Source organism: Kryptolebias marmoratus, linkage group LG21 (genome assembly GCF_001649575.2).
Source record: "Kryptolebias marmoratus isolate JLee-2015 linkage group LG21, ASM164957v2, whole genome shotgun sequence".
NCBI lineage: Eukaryota > Metazoa > Chordata > Actinopteri > Cyprinodontiformes > Rivulidae > Kryptolebias > Kryptolebias marmoratus.
Window position 1 is genome coordinate 12,456,754 of NC_051450.1, and position 23,335 is coordinate 12,480,088.

Consider the following 23,335-nt stretch of genomic DNA (forward strand, 5'->3'; position numbering starts at 1 on the left):
CAAAGAAGCGCTGGCGCAGCTTGGCTTGGAGGAAACTATTCCAAGCCATAACTCTCAAGTTGTCCACACTAATAGACAAAACCCACTGAAGAGTGCAGGGGCTGGGGTGATGAGGGGTTAGCAAACTGCCTGAGTGTCTGGAACGGGCTCTATAATGGACTGTGGTTGTCTTTAGCAAGCATCTGTTGGACTCCATGTTTTATGGCCCGATCCTTATTGTGTCTGCAGTGAAACTTGGAGAGCGGGGGCACGATGAGCTGAGGCAGACCTAATGTCTGTTTCTTTATTCCCTCGTTAAGAAAATACGAGTCCCAGCAAAAGTGATAAAGCCGATCTGTGGGTCTGTCACGTCAAGAAATCTTTTTGGATGGCTTCTGCTCTGCTCTCAGGTTTGACGTTAAAGCAGAGTTTTAGCTTTATCGCTGCAATTTTTTTATTTTTTTGACAAAAATAGTTAATGTAGCACTGGCAAACTTTCTCCAAAGATGGCTTCTGAGGCCGAAAGTAAGATGAATCTCAAACCTGAACCTAAAAATCCAACCATGCAGATAAAAAGGTGCTAACAGCGTTAACAACTGAGACTTCTGTTAGTTTCAATCTCATTACATCAGCCCACAAAAACACTACTGGTCCATCTACATCAGTAAACATGTTGCTGTGTTTGTATGTGCAGATGACAGGGTGATGTGTTGTTATCAGCCTCTGCTGCTAAAAATAGCCACTGATCATCACTGAGCGCAAAGATGAGCAAATCCATAAATCATACTGCTGAACTGTAACACGTTTAACTCAAGTGGGACATCATTCCCAGCTCTGAGGGGTGACTTCTAAGTCAAACAGAATGACTTTCATCCTGACTAAAGTATTTCAGCACCTACAGCCATTTTGATGCCACACATCAGCTTCATAGGTTGCCTCAAGGTGTCAGGTTTTGTATTAATTTAATTGATAGGTTAGCTAGTTCTGATCTTTTGAAGTTGGGTTTTGTGAAAAGGTTATGATCAGCTGTTACCTTTCCTTTTGTAGATAGCGCTTTCAACAACCTTAGTTTGAAGAAATAGAGTTTAGAGTTTGCTTCTTTCTTTTCTTCCTTTCCTATGTTTTGCAGGTGGAGTTTGTGAGCAGGCGTTGCAGTTCTGAAGTGGCCCAGTGGATAATACTGTCATCGGACCATTTTAGTCAATATAGTGACTGTGTCCTCGACGCATTCCTGTGTTTTTGGTTGTTTTTTTTTTAAAAAAAACTCTGATTCCTAGTGTTAATGTGTTCGTTCTTAGAACTTCTCCCTCAGTGAGCTCCCTGAAAGTCTTCTTCTGAAACAAGAACATCTCTGTAGAACATCAGCCGAAACACTAACGTGGAAACTCACCTGCCTGCTCGCTCTCCACCATCCTTCTTACCCTCCTCTTCATCCTGCTTTGATCGCCACCTTGGGATTCTGGACCAGACTTCCTCCCTCCTTCCTGAACAGAAAAGACAAACAAGTGAGACACCACCAAATCTATGGATATTACAATAACTATCCTCCTCTCTGTTTCCAGATCTGTGGCAGACTGAAGGCACAGGCCTATTTCTGACCTGCAACAATTAAATTTTAACAAATCTTCCTCTTGTCTATGGTGTCTGCAGCCAACACTTTTTAAGTCCCGTAAAAAAAAGTCTAACATACAGAGAAAATTAAATAGATTTCTGTAGTTATTTCTGCTCGAATTACCGTGTAATGCAAAACTAATGGTGGATTAAAGGCCTATAAAACAGTGTTTGTATGAAGCACCATGAAAATGTCAAGAATAGAGTTGTTGTTGGAAAGGGGCAGCATTTCACTGTGGCCTTGCCTCTGCTCAGACAAACTCTTTGTTTCCAGGTCATTCAAAAAGCTAGCTACATCAGGTAAGACATTAATTTTTTAGTTTTTCCTCGAAAGAACACGCCAAAAGACCTTAGTTATTCTTTAAATGTTTTACAGTGCTTATCTCCACCACAGGGACACTCCCACACAAATTTGAGAAGTTTTTCACCACCACTGCTGCTGCTGCTAAGTCAGACAACACCTCGAAAACATTCAAGAAGTTTATTATGCAAGTCAGTGCATTTTTCACATGAATGTGTACGGTTTTAATAAGGGGATTTACTCTTTTAAACCATTGTGCTTGTGGTTCTTTTCAATATGGTTATGTAAATATGGCAAAAAGGGACAAACTGTTTACCTTGTTTTGTAGGCAACTCTTCAGGCCCACCCTCTGCTGTTGATACATCATATGAAACAATGTTTCTGGTTTCACAAGGATCACTATGTTGTCAGCAAAATGCCAAACTTAAAGCATCAGTTTAACAACTCAGAAACCAACAAGTCTCACTTCTGAGTAGCATTTTGTGTCAATGAATGAGTTGTGGGTGAAATCCAAAACTGATGACTGGAGATTTTTTTCCTAAGTTTATGTGTCGAAACTGCTCCCTGTAAGACAGGGGAGATGGAAAAATATATCTGCTAAACATCAGCATCTGAGCACTGCTAACGTCTGCATGTTGGGATAAAGATTTCAGCAGTTAGCTAAAAGGAAGGTCCCGACAAAGCCTCGCAGCCAAATTCTGTGCCTTATTTTGTGTGCCTGTGCAAATTAAGTGGCTCATTTAAACTTATTTATAGATGGCTTTATCAATAAATATCTTGGATGTGTTGCACTTTTGCACAAGACATAAAACCTTCCTTAATATTATTACACACAAGGACATATTAAATGTTACAGGAAACTACAGTATTTTTTTGAAGAGAAAAGGCTTTGTATAGTCAAACTGCTGACACACAGAAGGAGTCATAAAACGCACGACAAAGAGATTGGTCTTCAGAATTCAGTACACAATATTAGTCTCACAGTGCAAACGGTCATGATTTACTGGGTAGGAGAGGTCTTCGGTGTTGGAATATCTAATGCTTCTGTGACTGGGACTTTAATCTGCTGTGAGACCACCGGCTTGCAACATCACCACATAAATCTGAGACACATCGAAGACCCAGAGTGAGAGTTACAGCTTAGGCTGTCCGCGCTTACGTTGTATATTTCAATCAGAAATGCTCCAGGCAAAAATGTTACCTACAACCTCTCACACATTCAAATAGAATCTAAAGCAGAGTTTTGTTTTGGTTATTTGTTTTGTTTCTGCACTCTCTTACATAAATCAAAAAGTCACCCAAACACACACAGATAATGGCAACATCTGCAGATCTGTTAGCTGGCAGAATGTCTCCCCATCTGCCAGCCTGTCAGCATTATTGCTTCTATATCTGCAAGCTTTCTCACCACCGAGAACAAGCAACCGCAGGTGCCTCACAATAACATGATTTACTGCTTCGTATAAAACTGTCAAGAGAGGATAATACAAACACTTTTAAAGCTTTTGCATCCTTGAAAGTCATGTGATTTCACATAAACAATTAGAAGCATCATCTTTGCAGCTTTCTGCACTTTAGCACAATGATTTAGGGCTTCCAAATAAAATTAAAATCTTTTTTTTTTTTTTTTACTTTTTTCTGCTTTACAGTTACAAGCTCACTTTTTAAAAGAGATCATTTTTTTCATATAAGCTTGTTCTTTGGACACATTACAGTAGTTCTTACAGCTAATATTAGAAAAAGCAGTCATGGTCAATAATCGAAACTTTATTTTTACATCTTAATGTAAAGCATCTTTGCAGTTTTAAACATTTGATGTATTGTTAAAATTTTAGACTTCTGTTTTGTGGCACGTTCCTTAAAAATACTGAAATTTATCTACGACATATTCTGCAGAACATCTTTCTTGTCAGTTAAAGTAAATTTCTTTTTATCTAACAAAATGTACTGGTGTGAAGTGTTGCTGTACTTAGTTTGAAAGCTGATAGAGTTCGGAAGATTTTCCAATAAAATTTTTTACAACTATTACGTGAAATGAAGGCAATTTTTTTTAACCAAAATTACTTCAAGGCTCTCTAAATCCTTCTATAGTATGTTTTAAATTAATGTCAGTGTATTTACTTGCTAAAATCCAAAGTCTTTACAAAAGGGCACAAATATTTACACAATTTTTAAGGTAAAATATATCATTTATTTAAATGCAGCATTCCTTAAAGTAATGCTTATTACTCACTCTGTCTTTGATGCCAGAGTTTTAGACTAAAGTCATCTTATGATGAGAAGAGATTAAGTTCTTCTTTTGTGCAAATCTTGCAAATTACTTTTTGAACAGTCTCATGTGAGATGTGTTAGCTCTCAAAGTTTGTGTTGAGGATTACTGTGGGCTAGTTGGCTGAGTTATAGTCATTTATGTGTTTGATAAGGTTGATCAGCTGTTGCAGCCGTCTTGTTTTAAGGTGATTTCAAACTTTAATCAGTTGTAAATGTATATTCAATGATTACTTGCTGGGAGTTTCATTCAATGTGTTCTGTGGTTCATGAGATATTTTGCTAACAGACAAACAGGGCTGCACCTGAGAATAGACAATCTAAGCCAACTAAATGTTACATTTATTTCTTGTGTATACCAGCAGACCACATGAAGGAGCAAACCACATGATCCAGTAAATGACCTCCAAAGACATCCTGTGATGCAGCCTGTTCGAACCATCTCTTCCCCTCTTGTTCTGTCCTTTTGTAATTTTGAGATAAACTGGTCCCCATTAAATGTATAGAAGAAGAAGAAAATATTAAAATTGATTAACACCTCTTGTTCCATAAACTGCTACACTAACAGCAAAGATCAAATAAATGTGAACAGTTTCAACTTAAATGTTATACAACCATGCCCCCTGGCGAACAAAATAAAAACAATAGGAAGGGAAAAAACAGTGTACACTTCCTGTTTGCAGTGCGCCGCCAACACACCAGGGGGCAGACTGACGCTATGGAGTCGTGGACGTCCTAATCATTCGAAGAAGAAGAAGAAAAGCGACTCCTCAGCTGAGGAAAATGGCAGACGTGGAGATAGACATCATGTCCAGAAGAATGAATAATGGCAACGAACACGTGTAAGTTATTTATTTCCTAACAATAAGGGTTTGTGTCTGTAAGGTGTAAACGCCTTCCAGGTCCTATATTAAAAGGAAACCGTATGAAGTGTGGCGCCGGAAAGAGCCACAAGTTGACGTTGCTACCCGTGCGAGCTAAATTACATGCTAACGACCGGCTAACGTTTTGGGCTAAGAGGCTAATGTTCTTTAGCTCAGGTGTCCACAAGTTTTGTTAAACGCAGAGCTACTACATGTGTATGTAGTTGTATTTGTTGGCGTTCGTTCTAATACGGTGTGCATGTCAGACCACTTTCAGAACATTTTGTAGGTTTGTTTTCGACGATCCCATTATTTAAGTTAGCATAGTTTGCTAAAGGCATTTAGCATGTCGGAGCTATTAGCTGAAAAATTGTCTTGGCGGTTTGGAATAAAGGAAGAGCTAACATGTGAAATTGACTTGGCAATAAATAAGTGTCAGTGCCACATCAGTTAGTAGATATGTTAGTCAGCTTAGTTAGCGTCACCTCAGTTTTAAGTTAAATTAGGAACATTACGTAACCTTCATTGGTTTGCTCAAAGTTAACGTCTGTGCTTATTTGACTAACTCATACCGTATCCGCAAAGAGCATTTCAGTACAAGTAAGATTAAATTGGATTATGATATTGTATTTTTTTATGTTTACTTAAGTATTTTTGTGTGCTATTTTGAGACTTAGTGTTTGACCACTGCTGATGGCAACACTGTCCCAAACGACGTTTCCTACACATTCTTTGCCAGTTTTTCAGCTAATTCAAAGATAAAGAGTTGCTGTTTTAACATCATCTTTACAACATGTTTTTGTCTAACGATTTACATTTGTTCTCAATTGAGCAGAAAGGAAGATCTGGAAAGCCACGAAAGAAGTGGAAATGAGGACAGCGGGGACTTGTCAGAGGAAGAGGAAGAGGTAGGGATGAACAAGAGCAAGACTTAAGTCTTCGATGGTGGTAAATAACCTCCTAAAAGTTCATGTATATTTACAGTAAAAGTTTCATATTCTTTCATTCTCTCTCTTCTTAATGTAGATGAATTTTGAATCGGTGTAAACTGAAAATGCATGCTTAAACTGCAAAAAAGAAGAAAAAAAAGTCCAACTCAGATCCAGACAGTGATTGTAAAACCCCTTTCAAAGTTTAGTAACATTTCACGCAACATTAGTTGTACTGAATATAACACTTGTAAAGATAAGCAATTTAATTTAAATCACCAGTTCTACATCTACATAAAATGATACTTGGTTAATTTGTACTTTTAATGTGTTTTCATGCCAGGAGGAAGCTGGAAATATCGATGATAAGGTGGATGACAAATCCAAACATCACAGCAGCAGTGGCGGCAAACACAAGAGGAAAAAACACAAGCATCGCAGCAAGCACAAAAAACACAAACATGCATCCGACGAAGACAAGGACCGCAAACGCAAGCATCGACATAAACACAGGAAACACAAGCGCAAAGAGGGTTCCCCCCCTTCTGCTGCCGTGCTCTTTGGCTCCTCCAGCCAGAGGAAGGTGGAATCGTCCCCCTCGTCTGGAAATCCGAGTCTCGATGACAGGGCTGTTTTGGAGGATCTGGAGAAACAGAGGGCCATGATCAAAGCTGAACTGGACAGCCAGCTGATGGAGGGCAAGGTTCAGTCTGGCATGGGTTTAATCCTTCAGGGCTATAACTCTGGATCTGAAGAGGATGGAGATGCAAGGTTCAGAAATGGAGAACAGCATCCAAGAGGCAGCTCAGGTAAACCCGTATCTCCCAGAGGGGGGAAAAATAGGAAGTCTAGACGGGACTCGACAACAGAGGTCAGTAAATCCGGCTCCAAGCGTCGTAGTCGGAGTAAGTCTGCAGATAAACCTGCCAAGGAGACAAAGCAGGACAAGGGGACCAAAAGCAGTAAAGATACAGGTGTTAAAGACAGAGGTCGCGTCAGGAGCAGATCAAAAGACAAAAAGAGTTCAGGCAGTGCTGATCAGTCCAAGGAGAGAAGGAAGTCTAATTCTCCCTCCAACTTTAGAGCTGAGCAGAAAGTCAGTCGTGTCGATAGACGTCCCTCTCCACAGCGAGATGACAGACCAAACCAAGACAGACCGAGTCGACGGTCCAGATCGCCCGTGCGAGAACGCCCAAGTCGCTCAGATGCTGATCGGGACAAACGGCCAGCCAAGTCTCCGTCTAAGGACACGTCGTTGGGAAAAGAAAACCGCTCCCCCCACAGACGAGTGCCTCACAGCCCCATAAGGAAACGCAGTTCTTCTCCTCGTCACAGAGATGCCCACCACACAGCTGGTAGTGCCTCGGACAGGACATCAAAACTGAGCCACTCTCCATCTAGGACAAAGTCCTCCCCAAGGAGACCCCGCAGCCGCTCAGCAGACCCCAGGAGGAGGGATGCAGACAGGCAGGACTCTCCGCTCAGGTTGGTCAACAGTTTGACCTTTTAGAGTTGTCACTTATTGTTCAGAATTCAAACATCAAGCATTTCTGTTACTGCAGCTTTGTCTGAACAGTTGCTTCTGTCGTCATGATTTGAGGTCACTAAGCTAGTTTCTCCCACAAATGTCTAGCCATCCTAAAAGTGGAACAGTAAATACAATTTATAATATAGGTAACATTTCAGTTAGATGGAGATCTCAAAACAAACATCACCTGCTGTTGCAACATATGTTTATTTCTTTTGAAAAACTAAAAGTTCAAAAAATATAAGAGCAACTAATCTCATTTACACATGACACATGATATTCACATGCCAACTGATTTTTAGCATTGATTGTTATTTTAATTTATAATTTTGTAAATAATGAATTAAAATGAAAGCCTGCTTCTGAAATTGAAGAAAAATTCTAATTTTAATGTTATTGATGTGTACAGCCTTTGTCTCTTTGAGAAGTTTAATAAAACATGGATTCATTAGAGTGATTGATCAAAATCATATTTAGTGTTAAAGTTTTGTGTAGTAGAGTTAATTGTAGAGCAATAAAAGAACTGTAAGGTGGGCTTGTAATCCTGAGGTTACAGGTTCGAGCCCAGGTTGCTGCAGAAAGGGTATCCGGCGTAAAACAATTGCCAAATCGTTCATGCGAGTTTGCTTGCTGTGGCAACCCCCAAAGAAGTGAGCAGCCAACAAAACTTACTTACGTACTAAAAGAACTGATGTTTGACAAAGTGGTTACATTTTTTTCATAGGTTCTCTGCTTTGCATCTACAACATTGTTTCATCAAAAGTTCTTTCTAACACATAAAACGGAACAAATGTATGATCATAAAAGGGCAGATTATGGATAAATGATTTGCCTTTCGTGCTGTAGGAAGCGATCTCGGCCAGATGCTGGACCAGCCAGAGACAGATCACGAGAGAAGAGTCCCAGATCATCCTCTCGTCGCAGAGTGAGTCGCTCACCTTTCAGGAGGAGATCCCTGTCACCACGGCGACGCTCTCGGTCTTCACCCCGCAGACGAAGCAGGTCTCCACTCGGACACAGGTGATTGCTGCTCATTTTCCTCTAAGAAATTCCCAAATGTTCAAACATATCTTAGCAGTTCCCATAATTAAAGGCAGAGTTGGACTCTTGTGTTGATTTATGTTGGTTGAAGTGATTAATCATCCATCTTTGACATGGCTTGCAGGTCTGGGGAGAGAGACAGGTATGGTAGGCTCCGCCAGTATCGTCGCTCAACGTCTCGTGATCGGGAGAGGAGGAGGCGGCGCAGCAGAGACGAAGACAAGTTTAAAGGGAGTCTTTCAGAGGGGATGAAAGTTGACCAGGAATCCTCAGAGGGAGAAATGTGAGTAAAAAATTCATTTATGAAAAAGAATGTTTAGCTTTTTTTTTTAACTCTAGCTTTTCTAGAGGAATTACTTGGATAGAAGACAGTTTAAACAATCATAAAAGTTGTGTGAATACTTTCAGTCTAATTTTGATTTAGGGACAAGTTTAAAAATTGTATATCAATGTCATTTAACCTTTTTGAACTCCTGCTTATTCTACTAATTTTTCTGTTTTATTTTGAAACTCTTTACCACTTATATCCAGTCCATCATCGTTACACTATCTTGTTTATATATTCTTTTATTTGAAATGAGTTCACGAGCAAATTGAGAAGCATTAAGATTAAGGAAGTCAAGTACATAAATTGACTCTTAGTAAACATTATTTAGATGTGATTTATTGCTAATTTACAGGGTAAATATGTATTTGTGTTTCTCTAATTCTGGTTGTTTGCAGGTTGGAGGACTTTGAAGGGGAGGAGGTCGATGAAGAAGCCCTCATTGAACAGCGGCGACAGCAGCGCATGGCGATCGTCCAGGTCTGTTACTTAACCACGTATAGACTAATTATTGAAGAGGGAAGGATTTTGTGGCTGATCTCCCCGCTTTTATTGTTGCACAGAAATACAAAGTGTTGAATGAAGACACCAGCTTGGTGTCTGAGCCCAACAGTCCTCAGAGCAGCACACGTAGCCGGTCACCCTCGCCCGACGACATACTGGAGCGAGTAGCTGCAGATGTGAAGGAGTATGAACGCGAGAACGTCAACACCTTCGAGGCCAGCATCAAAGCCAAGCACAACCTCATCGCCCAGGAGAAAGACGGTAATGTCCTGGTTAAAAGAACTAGTTCTGTTGGCGTACAAGGCCAACTGAATGAACCACCCATCTTATGTGCTCCCTTGTTGACTGGTAGTGGCCACATGCTTTAAAACTACCCAAAACTATTCTAGGACGCTCATAAATAGTTGCGTGGATGCACAAATTCAATATTTGTCTCCAATGAGGTAACTACAGGCGATTCGGCTCCACTGAAGCCTTTTGTTATTGGTGAAGGGATACCTGAGTCACTGCATCTGCTGCTGAAGAACACAGCCGTATGTGAACATGGAAGCGTTCAGCTAAAGCTTTATCTCACAAATAAGAAGCTTCTCAACTTTAATTTTTCTCAGAATTAAAATAGCAGATTTTCTTTTTCCTAATCGTGAAGCTTTTGCAGTCACCAGAGCAGAAACAGGATGATGAATTGATAAAGCTGCAGTCTACTGCACGAACAGTAATATTTTTAAATATTTTAAATATTGGCATTTGTTTGCGTTCTATTACACATGAGGTGTCACGATAAAGATTAACCAAAGTACACAAATTGACAGAAAGTTATCGGCATGCTCTGTGTGAGAACTGCAGTTTTGTGATGCAGTGGTTATAATTTTGTGTTTTTCTTCTGTCATGTGTTCATTCAGTTGCTGGCTTGTATTCCAAAGCCTGGTTGTGTCTGCCTCCTGCAGCATGTTTTGATCTCTGCAGAGTATGTGAATCAAACACATGTTCCAGATATACTGTTTTGGGATATGATGTATAAGCTGAGGCACTCATCTGGTGTTGTGGTCTGTTTGTTTTGCTGCTGTTTTGTTTCAGGAGCCAACCCAAAGAAGCCTTCAGCCCCCGACATGTTTACAGAGTCAGACGACATGTTTGCTGCTCATTTTGACGTAAGTATTGAAATGTTAAGTCTCGTATAAACTGCCTTTTTGCTTCATGAAAAAAATACTGGGGGTGACACATGGCTTGACCTTGTTTGTGCTGTCTCTGCAGAGCGCCAGGATGAGAGCAGCTGGACTCGGAAAGGACTTCAAGGAGAACCCCAACCTCAGGGACAACTGGACGGATGCTGAGGGGTACTACAGTAAGTGCTTTTAAATTCTTCCTGATGTTTCCAGATAGACCTGCAAAATGGATTTAATCACAAACTGAAAAGGACTCCGTAGCAGTAATGGGAGCAATGTCACCTTCTAGATTTGCACTATTTTTCTTGCATTCTAAGTGCGCTAATCACACGCATTTGTGTTTTTTAAACTATATACCAGCTTTTTTTTCATAAACAAATTTGTGGATTCTGTGTTTATTTAGGGGTGAACATTGGCGAGACATTAGACAAGCGCTATGACGTATACGGCTACACGGGTCAGGGAGTGTTCAGCAACGTGATCAGAGCCAGGGACACTGCCAGGGCTGGCCAGGAGGTGGCAGTCAAGATCATCAGAAACAACGAGCTTATGTGAGTAACCATTTAACAGTAAATAGCTGGTTTATGGCTATCAACACTTCCTATTTAGACTTATCTTTAAATTTCAGTGCCTCATTTCTAATTGCTGCACTTGTATGTGATAAACAGGCAGAAGACGGGTTTGAAAGAGTTAGAATTCCTCAGGAAGCTGAATGATGCTGATCCCGATGACAAGTTCCACTGCCTTCGCCTCTTCCGACACTTCTACCACAAGCAGCATCTTTGTCTTGTGTTTGAGCCTCTAAGGTACTGAAAGGGAGGAGTGCCAGCTTTCCTATGTCGTCATTTGACATCATTTAGCTTTTATTTGACCCTGCTTGTTCATGTCTCATCTGTAGTATGAATTTACGAGAGGTGCTGAAGAAATACGGCAAAGATGTTGGGCTCCATATCAAAGCTGTGCGATCCTACAGCCAACAGCTCTTCTTGGCTCTGAAGCTGCTCAAGCGTTGCAACATCCTCCATGCTGACATCAAGCCAGACAACATCTTGGTACCATCAAAATGCAACTCGGTTTTCTGGAATAATCAGAATTGCAGCCTCACATGTAATATACAATGATATTTTTGTCCTTTTTTAAAAGGTAAACGAGTCAAAAACCATTCTGAAGCTTTGTGACTTTGGTTCTGCGTCACATGTCGCTGACAACGACATCACACCGTATCTCGTCAGCAGATTTTACAGAGCTCCGGAAATTAGTAAGTAGTAGTGGTTTCTGTTTTCGCCATGAATCAGTTTCTGTTGAACTCGAGCTTTACTTAAAATCCCTTTCTCAGTCATAGGGAAGCCGTATGACTACGGCATTGACATGTGGTCTGTCGGCTGCACTTTGTACGAGCTGTACACCGGCAGAATCCTGCTTCCTGGATCTTCCAACAATCACATGCTCAAGCTGGCGATGGACCTGAAGGGCAAGATGCCCAACAAGGTAACGTTGCATCAGATCGTATCACTTCCTTCCTAGGAGAAAGTCAGAAGGGTTGCTGTTTCATGTTGTGTTCGAGAAGTGATGCAATTTTGTGGATTTTTTTCTTCAGATGATCCGGAAAGGATTGTTCAAAGACCAGCACTTTGATCAGAACTTGAACTTTCTGTACATTGAAGTAGACAAAGTGACCGAAAGGGTAAGACAACCTTCAAGCTTACACTACATATTTTCAGCTGCTCAGTCTGTAGCCACATCATGTGGTTTTGTTAATAAATTATAAAGCATTTTTATCAACTTTGACGTGTTTCTCATGTTGTTGTTTTTTTGTTCTGTGTCGACAGGAAAAGGTGACAGTGATGAGCACCATCAACCCTACCAAAGACCTGCTGGCGGAATTAATAGGAGGCCAGCGGCTACCTGAGGACCAGAGGAAGAAGGTGATGCAGCTGAAGGACCTGTTGGAGGGCACACTGATGCTGGACCCAGCTAAACGCATCAGCATAAACCAGGCTCTACAGCACCCCTTTATCCAGGAGAAGATCTGACACCCTGAACACCACACACTCCCACAGCAGGCGGACAGAACCGACCACTAAACCAGCTCTGACAGGAACTCTGCAGCGAGGGAACCCACCTACGGACTCGAGTTTTGTTCTTCCTGAACATGACTTTAATGGATACATCATTGTTTTATTGTAAATAGATCATTGAAATGGTAGCCATTCTCAAAGTTACAGATTTTTGCAGTTTTCGTTGTAAACTTCCCCTCATACCCTGCAATGCAGTTCGACCTTTTTTCTTTTTTTTAATTTAACTGGCACTGGAGTGACAGATGATTAAAGAAAAACATCGTTCCTGTAAATACTGTATGTCTATTGCATTAAGAATATCAAGCAGCAGACAGTTAAAATTTTGTCATAAAAGCCAACCTCAGAATACATCATTTGTTTTGGCCCACGTTGCTCAATGTGGGTCACTGCATGCTTTAGAATGTGCACCCTTTGTGCTCTGTGGCGCAGGCCTGTGTAAATGCTCCGTCTCTGCAATCAGCGTCCCTCATGTTACCGCAAACCTCCGACATCGAGGCCTGAGCTGAAGAAAAACGAGCACATTTTGCATTTCTAGTTTAAGGTTTTTAATTTTGAAAGCAGGTAGTGATTTTTTTTTTTTTTTTTTTTTTACTGTCCTGTCCCCACCCCACCCCTCCGCTGCACTCTGGCTTGGTCCTAGCTCTAAAGGCTCTCACGTTTAAGTGCCTCCTGTTTGAGCCTGGTGTGTTAAAACACCGAACGAAACGATGCTGGCCTGAAGAAGCCACACCCGCGACCCTCCCCTCTAAATGTTGTACATATAGTCTGTGGTTACTGTTCTTTTGTGTATGTTTAATTCTTTTTTCTTTAAATGAAGTGGTAAAATCAATCTTGTGATTATAATAAATAGTTGTGGAAACGTTGCCGAAAGAGCACCTTCAGTATAAAACAGCTTTTTAGTAATAAAATGTTTCCTACTGTACACACAGCTGTTTTTTTTTTGTTTGTTTGTTTGTTTTCTCTTCTTTTGGATATGCAATGAACTATATATCCTGTAATGAGTCTCAATTCATTGACTAACAATTAAAAATAAAAGGTTTGAAAATAACTGACCAGAACTGTACAGTTCAGCTCTAATAAGATAATGTGTTCATAAAAGGGTCGTTTCTATGGATTATAAGACGGCCGCAGCAACCTTGGAGCATCAAAAGTAAAACCTCTATTTTGTAACCAGTTTTAACAAATTCCAGGTCTTGCACTTCCCTCCGTTTTCATCATGAAATTGCACTTGAGCGCCTTGAAAAGCTTAATGGGAGGCTCGCTTTGAAAAAGATTCCAATTTCTCCTCCATTTTTGAAAGTGGGAGAGTGATGCAAGAGCTCTCTGCTTGAACAAAATCTACTAAAAGAGGGCTTCTGATCGGCGCTGATGGGCTGTCAACCTCAAGGGGTCTGTAAATACACGTAGGCTGTAGTGGGATAACCACCAGTAAAGATGTCAGCGTGAATGAGATGGCGTGCTAACACCTGCTGGCTTTAATCTCAACGTGAGGAGACGAGGACACGGCTGCCTTTAATGTGAGTATGTAACCAAACAAGTCATTTACAGCCATCAAATTCATGAGAGCAGAGGTCAACTCGAGCATGTAATGTCTTGTAATGAACACTAGAGGGCATCAGAAACATCCGAGAGCTAAAAGTGTGTTTAAATGAACAATATTCATAGATGATACTCAGTTACAGAAGGGTTTGTTCTTCATCTTGGGTACATGTTTTCATAAAGTCAATTCAACATGTTTTAAAGATAATCATTGTAAAGTTTTACCTATTAGTCCATAAAACTAACGGTCCATTCTTAAGTTAAGACCAGTACCACACTTAATTTTTTTACGTAACAAAAGCCTTAATGACTTAATGACCAGAAGGCGCCCAGGTCATGTGGCTGCAAAACAAGCCCAAATCATCACTCCTCCACCTCCGTGCTTTACAGTTGGGATGAGGTCTTTGTGTTGATATGCTTTGTTTGGTTTTTCAGACATGCGACATTGAGCATTATGGTCAAACATTTCTACTTTGGCCTCATCCAAAGGACATCATTCCAGACGTTTTGATTGTTCGAATGCAATCTGATCCAATCCGTCATGCCTTTTTTTTTTCTGGCAAATCTCTAAGCAAGCCACGCTTGTCCAGTCTTTTTCTGATTATCTTTTAATGAACTTTACTCTTTAAGATGCCGACTGAGGCCTGTGGAGTCGGAGATGTAGCTTTTGGGTTTTTCATAATCTCTCTGAGCTTTGCACTATATAACGGCTGTCTGAAAATAGCAGGGCTCTCCACTTTTGGGCAGATTGACAACATTCCTAACAGTTATACATTTGTGAATAATCTTTTATAATGTAGCATGATAGACAGCTTTGTAACTTTCCTAAAATGATTGCTGCTATCTTTCCATCTTGGCACTATGTTAACACACACCTGATTGTTTCAGAGAACTACCAAAACTTCTGCTTCTATAGAGCTGATGATTTTCTCCGAGTTAATACTTATCCTCATTATTTCTATGTAGGCATTAAAGTTCAACTTGAGGGTTTTTTTTTTTTTCACATACAACTTTTACATTTTTGGCTTTGTTTAAAAGTGATGATGTGCATTATTTGTCCTGACATGTAAATTTTAGAACTGACATGGGATTACTCATTGCACACTGGCTGTTTTATCAAAACCTGTCATTCACAAAAGGAAAAGAGGCTGAAGATATAATTTCCATTTTTATTAAAACCATACAAACATTTGTTGTCAGTTATAAAAGAGTGAAGCGGTGGTGCAGTGCTGGGCACTTGAAGCTCCGCTCTGAGCCAGATCTGCCGTTCCTCTGCCCAGGGCCTGGGAATCTTTGAAGTCAGTTCTTTATTGGTCCCAGGATACTCCACATTCCCTTTGCTAAGCCTACAGAAGGAGTCGTTTATTTACACGATATATATATATAAAAGCACAATAAATGCGAAAACTTTAAACAGAAGAAAAAAGTAGAATGCATGTCGCAAATCTCAGCTTTTCAAATATTCAGACTTTTCTCATATAAATGTTCTGTTCTATTTCTTTTTCACGTCTCACAAGACACTTTACATGTTTAAGTTCCTATCTTTTTGATGCTGTTGTTTTTTTAAGTATTCACAATGGAAGATTGGCAGTGATCGTTCTCTTTACCGACAGGCAGATACTGTACGTTTAAGGCACATATCTCAGTACTTTCCTTCTCTCAAAGGAAACAATCTTTACTTCTTTGAAATAACAAAACCCCAACAATGCACAGCTACAAAATAACAAAAGTACCAAAGAACAATAAAAAGGTTTGTACCTAATTTCTCTGAATGAAAGGTAAACTCTTCAGTATTCTGTGTGCAGTCACAAACGACTACAAGGCAATACTAACACTGCTGACAAAATCACTGCAATACTTGATGGCAGTACACATTCTGAATTTTAAGAGCTTTGGAGAAAAACAAAATGTCTGATTTCCTATAAAACAAAACACAACATGTTACAGCACTGAAATGCCGTGGACCTTATTGTGTATCGGTCGTTAAAACCAAACAAGTACTCATATCAATTCATGTAAGAATACATAAAGCACCAAATTTAGGACGCAATGTCCATTCAGTTCCGTGCAATCCAACATCAAAAATCAGACCACAAACAGAATACAAAAAAACACTGTTACATACACTTGTGAGTACCTTACCAGACTAACAAAATCAAGCCATTTAGATATCAAGTAGATGACGATCTATGGCGGCTGAAGACTTGGATGTGTCATCCATTGTTTTGGACTGGATCTTGACAAAAATACCACTTGGTAGAAGCACTGAAACGTTTACAGTTCCACGAAAGTAACATACAAACAAACATAATGACATCAAATGTAAATATACCACCTAATAAAACCTATGATATATAAAGTTATCATCGGGGGCCCGGTAAATGAGTGACCCCATGTCTCACCCGCAACGTCAAGAAAAGATTTAGCGGTTGTGTACCTGTGATACTACACCGGTTGATAATTGGCACATAATCTAGTCTATGTACTTATATAGACAGTGTTCAACTTGAGTACATGCATTTTTACAAATAGGATGTACAGCAAAAACAGTTACATTACACAGAATACTGATTTTAAGGAGGTGAGCTATTCCTCACCGTCACATAATTGTACAAACAGAAGGGCTTCCAAAAAATAGCCTTCATTCCAGAAAAGGAATATAACTCTTTATTTTTACAAATTTTTGACACATCCCAGTTCTGTGTGGGATGACATCTTCCTACAATAAGACAGTTTGGCAACTTTAAAGTTCTCATAGTCGCCACTTTTGTTGTCTCAATCTTCACATACACCAATGTTTTACTCTTCTGTTTTCCTTTTTTTTCCAAGGGAGGAGAAATCAGAGAGAAGGAGTGGCTACTGCATGATAGCCAGGAACTTGCTTTCCTCAGCGAGGGTGGTGAGGAGCGAACTCATGTCCCCAATGGCCATATTACTCAGGCCTGGGGCTACATTGTGGAAGGTAGCTGATGCTCGTGGGGTGGTAAGGCGTGATGAGGTCCTGGACAGACCCTGGAAGATGGAGGGACTCAATATCCCCGAGACCAGGCTACCCTGATCATAACCGTCCTCCAACATGGCTCCAAAGTCCAGATTTACCCCTTCATCTAATATGCCAGGCACGCGACCATCCACTGTGCTGGTCACTTGGTCTGTACCTGGGGAGGGAAGGGCAACTGTGTTCTCATTGCTGCCACCTGGTTCCTCAGAGACAGCCATGGAGTCCAGCAAACTCTGGTCTTCCAGGACAGTGAATGAAGAGGCCTTGCAATCTGCTGGTTCATAAGAGAGGCAGTCTGCAAAGGCCTGCTCAATGTACCCATTGTCTGGATTTTCCAGTTTCAGCCCTGATACCTGATATGCAAGCGAACACTGGTCTCCACTCCTCTGTAGTTGTTGGGGCTGGCCGGGGCTTGGGTGGATCTCACTGGAGCTCTCAGAATTGAAGTGTTGTTGGGTTTTGACTAAGTTCTTGGAACCATTGATCGGTGGGTGAGGGACGTGTATCAGCCGATCTTGATAAGAAGGAGGTGCCTGGGGAAGGTTGGAGAAACTGTCCATGAAGGCCCTGCTGAGGGTTAGATTGTTTCCGACCTGCCAAGAGGTGCTACTGTTGTTGTTCTGCTGGAAGTAGCTCTGTTTCAGGTTGGATGTGTGTTGTTTCAGACTTTGAGGAGGAGGCCTGTTGCTCATATGGATGAAGTTGGACCTGCCAAAGGTGTTTGTAGAGTTGTGACCAGTACCTCTCATCTCCATGCAGGAGTTAGGGGATGTCTCAAGTTTCACCCCAGGATTAACACTTTGAGACTGGTTTGCCTGGAGGTAGCCGTTCTGGAAGTCAGCAGGCAACTGCTGGTGAACCACCATATTTCGGAACTTGCCAAATGGTACGGATGTGGGTTCATGTTCTACATTAGGCCACCTTCCATACTGTGAATGGTGGGTTTGTTCTTTTTGAGGAGATCTGTCAGCACTTCCAGAGCTTACTTCATTCCACTGGATGGGGAGCCTACTAGGACTGTTCCTCTCTGATTTCTGCTGCTGTTGAAGACTGTGGGACCCAAGGAATGTCCCATCTGACCCTGAAGTCTGGATTCCCTCCATACCACCTGCATGAGAGGTGTCTTGTTGACTAGAAGCTAATTGGTCCTCAGTCTGAATATAGGAGCTGCTGTTCATCTGAACTTGAGAGTGCAGGTACTGCACTAAGTCATCTGGCAGCATATCCTCATCCCCAAACAACAGGTCAGGCTCCTGATCATTCTCCATGGCCAGAGCTTCTAAGGCAGCATTTTCTGCAATGCTAGGGGTGTTTGACGAGTTCTGCATGTTGCTCTCTGAGCGTGTGTAGTTCTGTAGGCTAAAACTGCGAGACTCAGGTGAAGAATGGTAAGTCAGGGGAGGAAGAGGGTGGAGATTATTAAGGCTGCTGAAGCGCTGAACTGGAGGCAAACTGCACATTTCAGGAGCCTGTGTCCGCACAGGGTCACTGGCTCTACGATTCCCACTCAGTGGCCCCTCACCAGGATAGAAGACCCTTCTTCTGGAACCTACATGTCCCATGCACTCATTATTATACCCACTATTGCTGTCACCACAGTAAGGTGGCCTAACTAGAGGTGGCAAACAGCGGTTGTTGCCACCCTCGTCCATCATGGCCATTCGAGTCTTCAAACTCATGCGCTCCATGTTAGGTAGAGGCGTGGGAGGTGGGCCACCAGTAGCTGCAGCATATTTTGCTTTAAGGTGGTAATGCTGTGCTGGGGTTAAGTTGAGCATCCCCCGTGAGCCACTTCCTCCCTGAATGCCAACTCCTCCTATGCCTCCACAGCTCCCACCTGAGAGTATCCCTACACCTCCTCCTGCTACCCAACCTCCATACTGGCTAGCCTCACTGGACCGACGGGACGCATCGGTTGAAATGGGGTCATAAGAGTCAGTGGAGCTGAGGTTATGAATGCGACGGTGGTTGGCAGCGAATGTTGTGCCCTCGCTCTGGGAAGCCTGGCTGGATCGACGACTGGAGAAGCAGGGGGAGATGCCCGAAGACCGTCTGCTGCTGCTCAGATAGGCTGAACTGGTGGCACTGCCACTGCTGTCGCGCCGGTCTCTGATCAAACTGAGCACCGTTAGCTCTGTGCTGCTCAGCTCAGGGTGGGCAGGTGGCTGAGGAGCAGACACCCCCCACTGCCTGCCCAGGCAGGATCCTGAGGGAGAGACGCAGACAAGGACAAGCAAATGAAGAAAGTTAGGACACAGAAAAAGAAACCAAGGAAAATTAAGTGTGGTGAAAGAAATATTACAGGAGAATTCGATAGAAGAAACCAGAAAAGTTAAGTGTGGAGAGATCTTTAAAACAGATGGTAACATCTGTTTGAGAGATCTGGCAGGAATTGGCCATGAAACATTACATTACATGCTATTCTCTCTGATATGATGTACAGCTTGATATGGTTCTGATACTACTTTCCAGTGAAAAAAGCACATTTTCACTTCAGCAAAAACTGGCTAGATAGATTTTGGGCTTATTCAGTCCCATAAATTTTGTTTAAAGGTGTTTCATGGTAAGAAAAAACATTTTAAGAGCATTTAGAAAACGATTCAACTAACTTGGACAAACTAAAGAAATTTGAAACGATCTGAAAAAAAAGTTTAAAGATTTTAGACTTACCCTTCCCCAGGATGTTTGGAGCTGCCGAACCTTTCGGGGGTGGTGTAGGGGACAGGGACCCCAGCCTGGGCAGCGCTCCGTTCACCTGCTTCAGCTTCTCCATCTTCATGTGCTCCATCCAGCGCATGGGGCGGCCAATGCCTCGCCTCGCCTGCAAGGTCAGCATGGCTGCGGTCGCGGTGGAGACCGTAGAGTCCATGACGGGGGCCGGCTCCCCCTCGCACCCCTCCTCTGCCTCCTCGTCGTTTTCCTCCTCCTCCTCGTCTTCCTCCAGCCCCTTCCCTGGCGAGCGTCCGGCGCTCACAGCAAGCTGGACTCCACTGCTGGGATAGGTGCTGACGGGGGACTGGTCACTGCTGCATGTAGACTGACCGCCAGGGCTTGGCTGAGACGTCTGACAGACACAGTCAAACAAGAAATAAGAGCATTATGAACATGTTTAAGTAAAAAATACAGTCATATGTCACAAACAATGATGCCATGTATATGCTTTGGAGGATGCAGTCCCTATTAACATCATGCAATATGGCAAAACAGTGCATTTACATCTGTATGGAGTTTTAACTTTATGTACAGGTTTTATACAATATTACATGAGTTGGGCTGAATGTCAACCACAGCTGGTGTGTCACACAGAATGATTTTGAGTTTGTCAGCTCACGATGAAGAATAAACTAAAAAGATAATATAATATCTGAAGCTCTGAGAGCAAATGGCTATAAAAACAAAAGCGGCCTCACAGATAAAGCATTACAAAGGTGAGGAATGCCTCCTTCTGTAACTGAGAGAAAAAAAAACACTTCAAAGGAAAAATTATGTTCAAATTTTCAGGGGAAAGGTAAAAGGGATTAAAGACTGACTAACTTCTAATTTTACTGTTTAGAAAATGCTACAATACGGAATAACAAAGACACATTTCTGGTATAAAATGTCAGAAGTGTTGGAGGCTTTTCACCCTGTTTAAAAGTAAGACTATGGCTGTGCTCTGCAACACTGGGATCAGTTTCAGTGCCGCTTCAGTTCTACCCAAAGGGACAAACACTGCTCCCAGGAATGCATTGCAAAGATAAATATCAGTGGTGTACAACAAAATGAAGAAAAACAATCTCTTCGTGAATATGAAGGCTGACGAAGACCCAAAATGGAAATAAATTCAGCATGTTTGAGTTGAAAATGCTCACCACCGTAGTTGCAACAGGATGAGAAAAGTGTAAAACAACAGGATGTGATGAAGAAGAGAGGAAGAAATGAGACATTTTTCACAAATGCATTGTGATACCTATCTCACCTGATTACCCACTGTCCTTAGAAAGGAAGGAAGAGAAATGCCGAAGCATTGGATAAAGGAAAAGATGCACTCATTAGAAGATTTCAGAGCTGAATGTGCAGGGTCCTTATTCAGATCAGTAAGCTTTCAAATAATACATTAAATTATTTTCATAGGAGTGTTAGAAAGTAAAAGTAAAAGGATCAAAATGATGTTAATGTAAAGTAAACATGAAGCATAAAATGAAGCCTTACCATGGGTTTTTCAGTCTTGATAGATTTCACCTGCAGACATTCATCTTGTTTTGAGGTAACATGGTTGTACTCCCTTTGGTCCGTATACCCACCCAGGGGCAGATGCCCAGGCGACCGGCCCTGGCTGTTGCCCCCAGGCTCCCGCGGCTGCGGTGGCGGGCGCGGGTAATCCCCACGCTGCTTCTTGGTGACATGTGCCTCCGGCCCATGTACTGTCTTTACGTGCTTGCGCAACGAGCTAGGGTCTGTGTAGCGTTTGGTGCAGCCGGGGATTTTACACACGTAGGGTTTCTGAAGGGTAACAGAAAGCAGGTTGTTAAAAACAACTTGCTAAAATGGCAAATTCAAGAAAGTGTGACAATTTATGGTAGTACCTCATTTGAGTGTGTGCGGTTCTGATGTTTCGCCCGATCTGAAGCATTGGAAAAAGCCTTGTTGCAGCCCTCGTGTTCACACACATATGGTTTCTCACCAGTATGGGATCGTAGGTGAGTTTTAAGGTTTTCCAGGCGAGAGTAAGCCTTGGTACAGCCTTCAAACTAAAGAAGGAAATAAGAGATTTTACACTATATAAGATCGTAACACGATAATATCATTTGCAAATAAATAAAGTCAAATATAAGGGTCCCTACTGTGCACTTGTGTGGTTTTTCCCCAGTATGCCTGCGCATGTGGACCACCAGCATGTACTGCGCCTTGAAGGGCTTCTGCTCTCGAGAGCATTCCTCCCATCGACACACAAACTCCTTCTTCTCTCCGTGGATGTGGTCATTGTTGATGTGCTGGAGAAAAGAAAAAGAGGGAACTCACAAACCCCAATTCTGAAAAACGTTGAGACGTCGTATAAAATGTAAATGAAAACGGAATCAGCGATTTGCAATCACAGAAATGGCAAAATACATCATGTGTTTAAAGAAATTGTATAGTTTTAAGGGGGAAAAAAGCTAATTTGATGGCAGCAAAACATTTTACACAACTTCTCAGCTTTTTTGGAAATGAGGTCATAAAATTGAGCTAATATTTTTTTATTATGTTGCTGTAATCCACATTAGTCTACTTTCAGACTAGCCTTTAGCTGATCAATTCAGTTAGAATTAAACTTCATTTCTCCAAACTGAAGCCATTCAAAGAGCTATCTACAACAGGTAAGATAATGATTACTCAGAACCTTCCTATAGAAACCACTTCAGAAGATTTGAACTATCACTTTAAGATCGTTACTCTTCCTGTGGTGGTTTCTCCATTAGCTTTCTTTACCCTTGTTTCTCAGAGCACTTCATTTTCTTCCTTTCCAGCTTTTCTCTTTTCTAATTTATTCTGCTGAAGAGTGCACAAAGGCTGGAGAGCCTCAGTGTCCGATATGAATAGGATTTTCTAATAAAACCCTGTCACTTCCCTTCACTTTGGGCCCTCCTCACTCTGTGACAAGGGCTGACAGTTATGCTGTCAAAGCAACTTTCAGTCTGTGGCTTAAGAAGGAAAAGAGGAGGCAGAGAGGTGAGCAGATGGAGCCAGAAATCAAAAGTTAAGTCAAGGCTTCTGAAATGCGAGGGCTTTACAACTCCAGCCAAGAATTATTTCTGTGAGCATCACCTTTGTCTTACTCCATCCATCTCTGTCTTCTTTTTTTTCTTTATCTTTCTTCCTTTCTCACTAACTGTCTTGTAAAAATGGGTAACTGGTGGATATTAAAGGGAAAGAGAGGCAAAGACGCTGAAAAACCCCCAACCCTCTGGGGATAAAGTCAACATCAGGCTCTCTTTAAAAGACAACAGAGTGTGGTGGCCTCTGAAGTGCCTTTCTGAGGGCAGTGTAAACCCAGAGAGACACACAATATCCTGACCGGAGGAAGCCGGCATTATTATGACATTCCTGAGCAGCAAAAAAAAAGGACTCTTTTAACCTTGGGGCAGAATACAGACAGACAGACAGGAAGAGGGGGGCAATAACTACAGACTTGAACGTGAATGCTGGAAATGTCTGGGGAATTTGTGCTTTGTGAGAGCATTTCATA

The 23,335-nt window shown here is 41.7% G+C and overlaps 2 protein-coding genes across 3 annotated transcripts in view; one reads left to right on the forward strand and one right to left on the reverse strand.

Moving 5' to 3' along the window:
- Positions 1-4,857: 4,857 nt before the first annotated feature.
- On the forward strand, positions 4,858-13,638 carry prpf4bb (pre-mRNA processing factor 4Bb). Of its 2 annotated transcripts, XM_017406805.3 has the most exons (16): positions 4,858-5,001; positions 5,858-5,930; positions 6,295-7,436; positions 8,326-8,499; positions 8,645-8,803; positions 9,244-9,325; positions 9,409-9,610; positions 10,424-10,497; positions 10,601-10,691; positions 10,916-11,063; positions 11,181-11,318; positions 11,411-11,564; positions 11,656-11,770; positions 11,849-12,000; positions 12,110-12,196; positions 12,342-13,638. In XM_017406805.3, exons 1-16 carry the CDS (start codon positions 4,943-4,945, stop codon positions 12,543-12,545), a joined length of 3,054 nt encoding a protein of 1,017 aa, XP_017262294.1. In that variant the 5' UTR covers positions 4,858-4,942; the 3' UTR covers positions 12,546-13,638. The 2 variants fall into 2 exon arrangements, with proteins under 2 accessions (XP_017262294.1, XP_017262295.1); XM_017406806.2 differs by lacking the exon at positions 4,858-5,001 and having other exon boundaries at positions 5,858-5,970; positions 12,342-12,545.
- Positions 13,639-15,284: 1,646 nt separating this feature from the next.
- gli3 (GLI family zinc finger 3) overlaps positions 15,285-23,335 on the reverse strand; it is a 99,576-nt gene continuing 91,525 nt past the window's right edge. The window contains exons 11-15 of the mRNA XM_017406696.3: positions 21,954-22,103; positions 21,696-21,860; positions 21,322-21,612; positions 19,801-20,194; positions 15,285-19,336 (exon numbers count right to left, since the gene is read on the reverse strand). Of these exons, the coding sequence (XP_017262185.1) occupies positions 16,986-19,336; positions 19,801-20,194; positions 21,322-21,612; positions 21,696-21,860; positions 21,954-22,103 (3,351 nt within the window). The 3' untranslated portion in view covers positions 15,285-16,985. The remainder of the gene's footprint in view (positions 19,337-19,800; positions 20,195-21,321; positions 21,613-21,695; positions 21,861-21,953; positions 22,104-23,335) is intronic.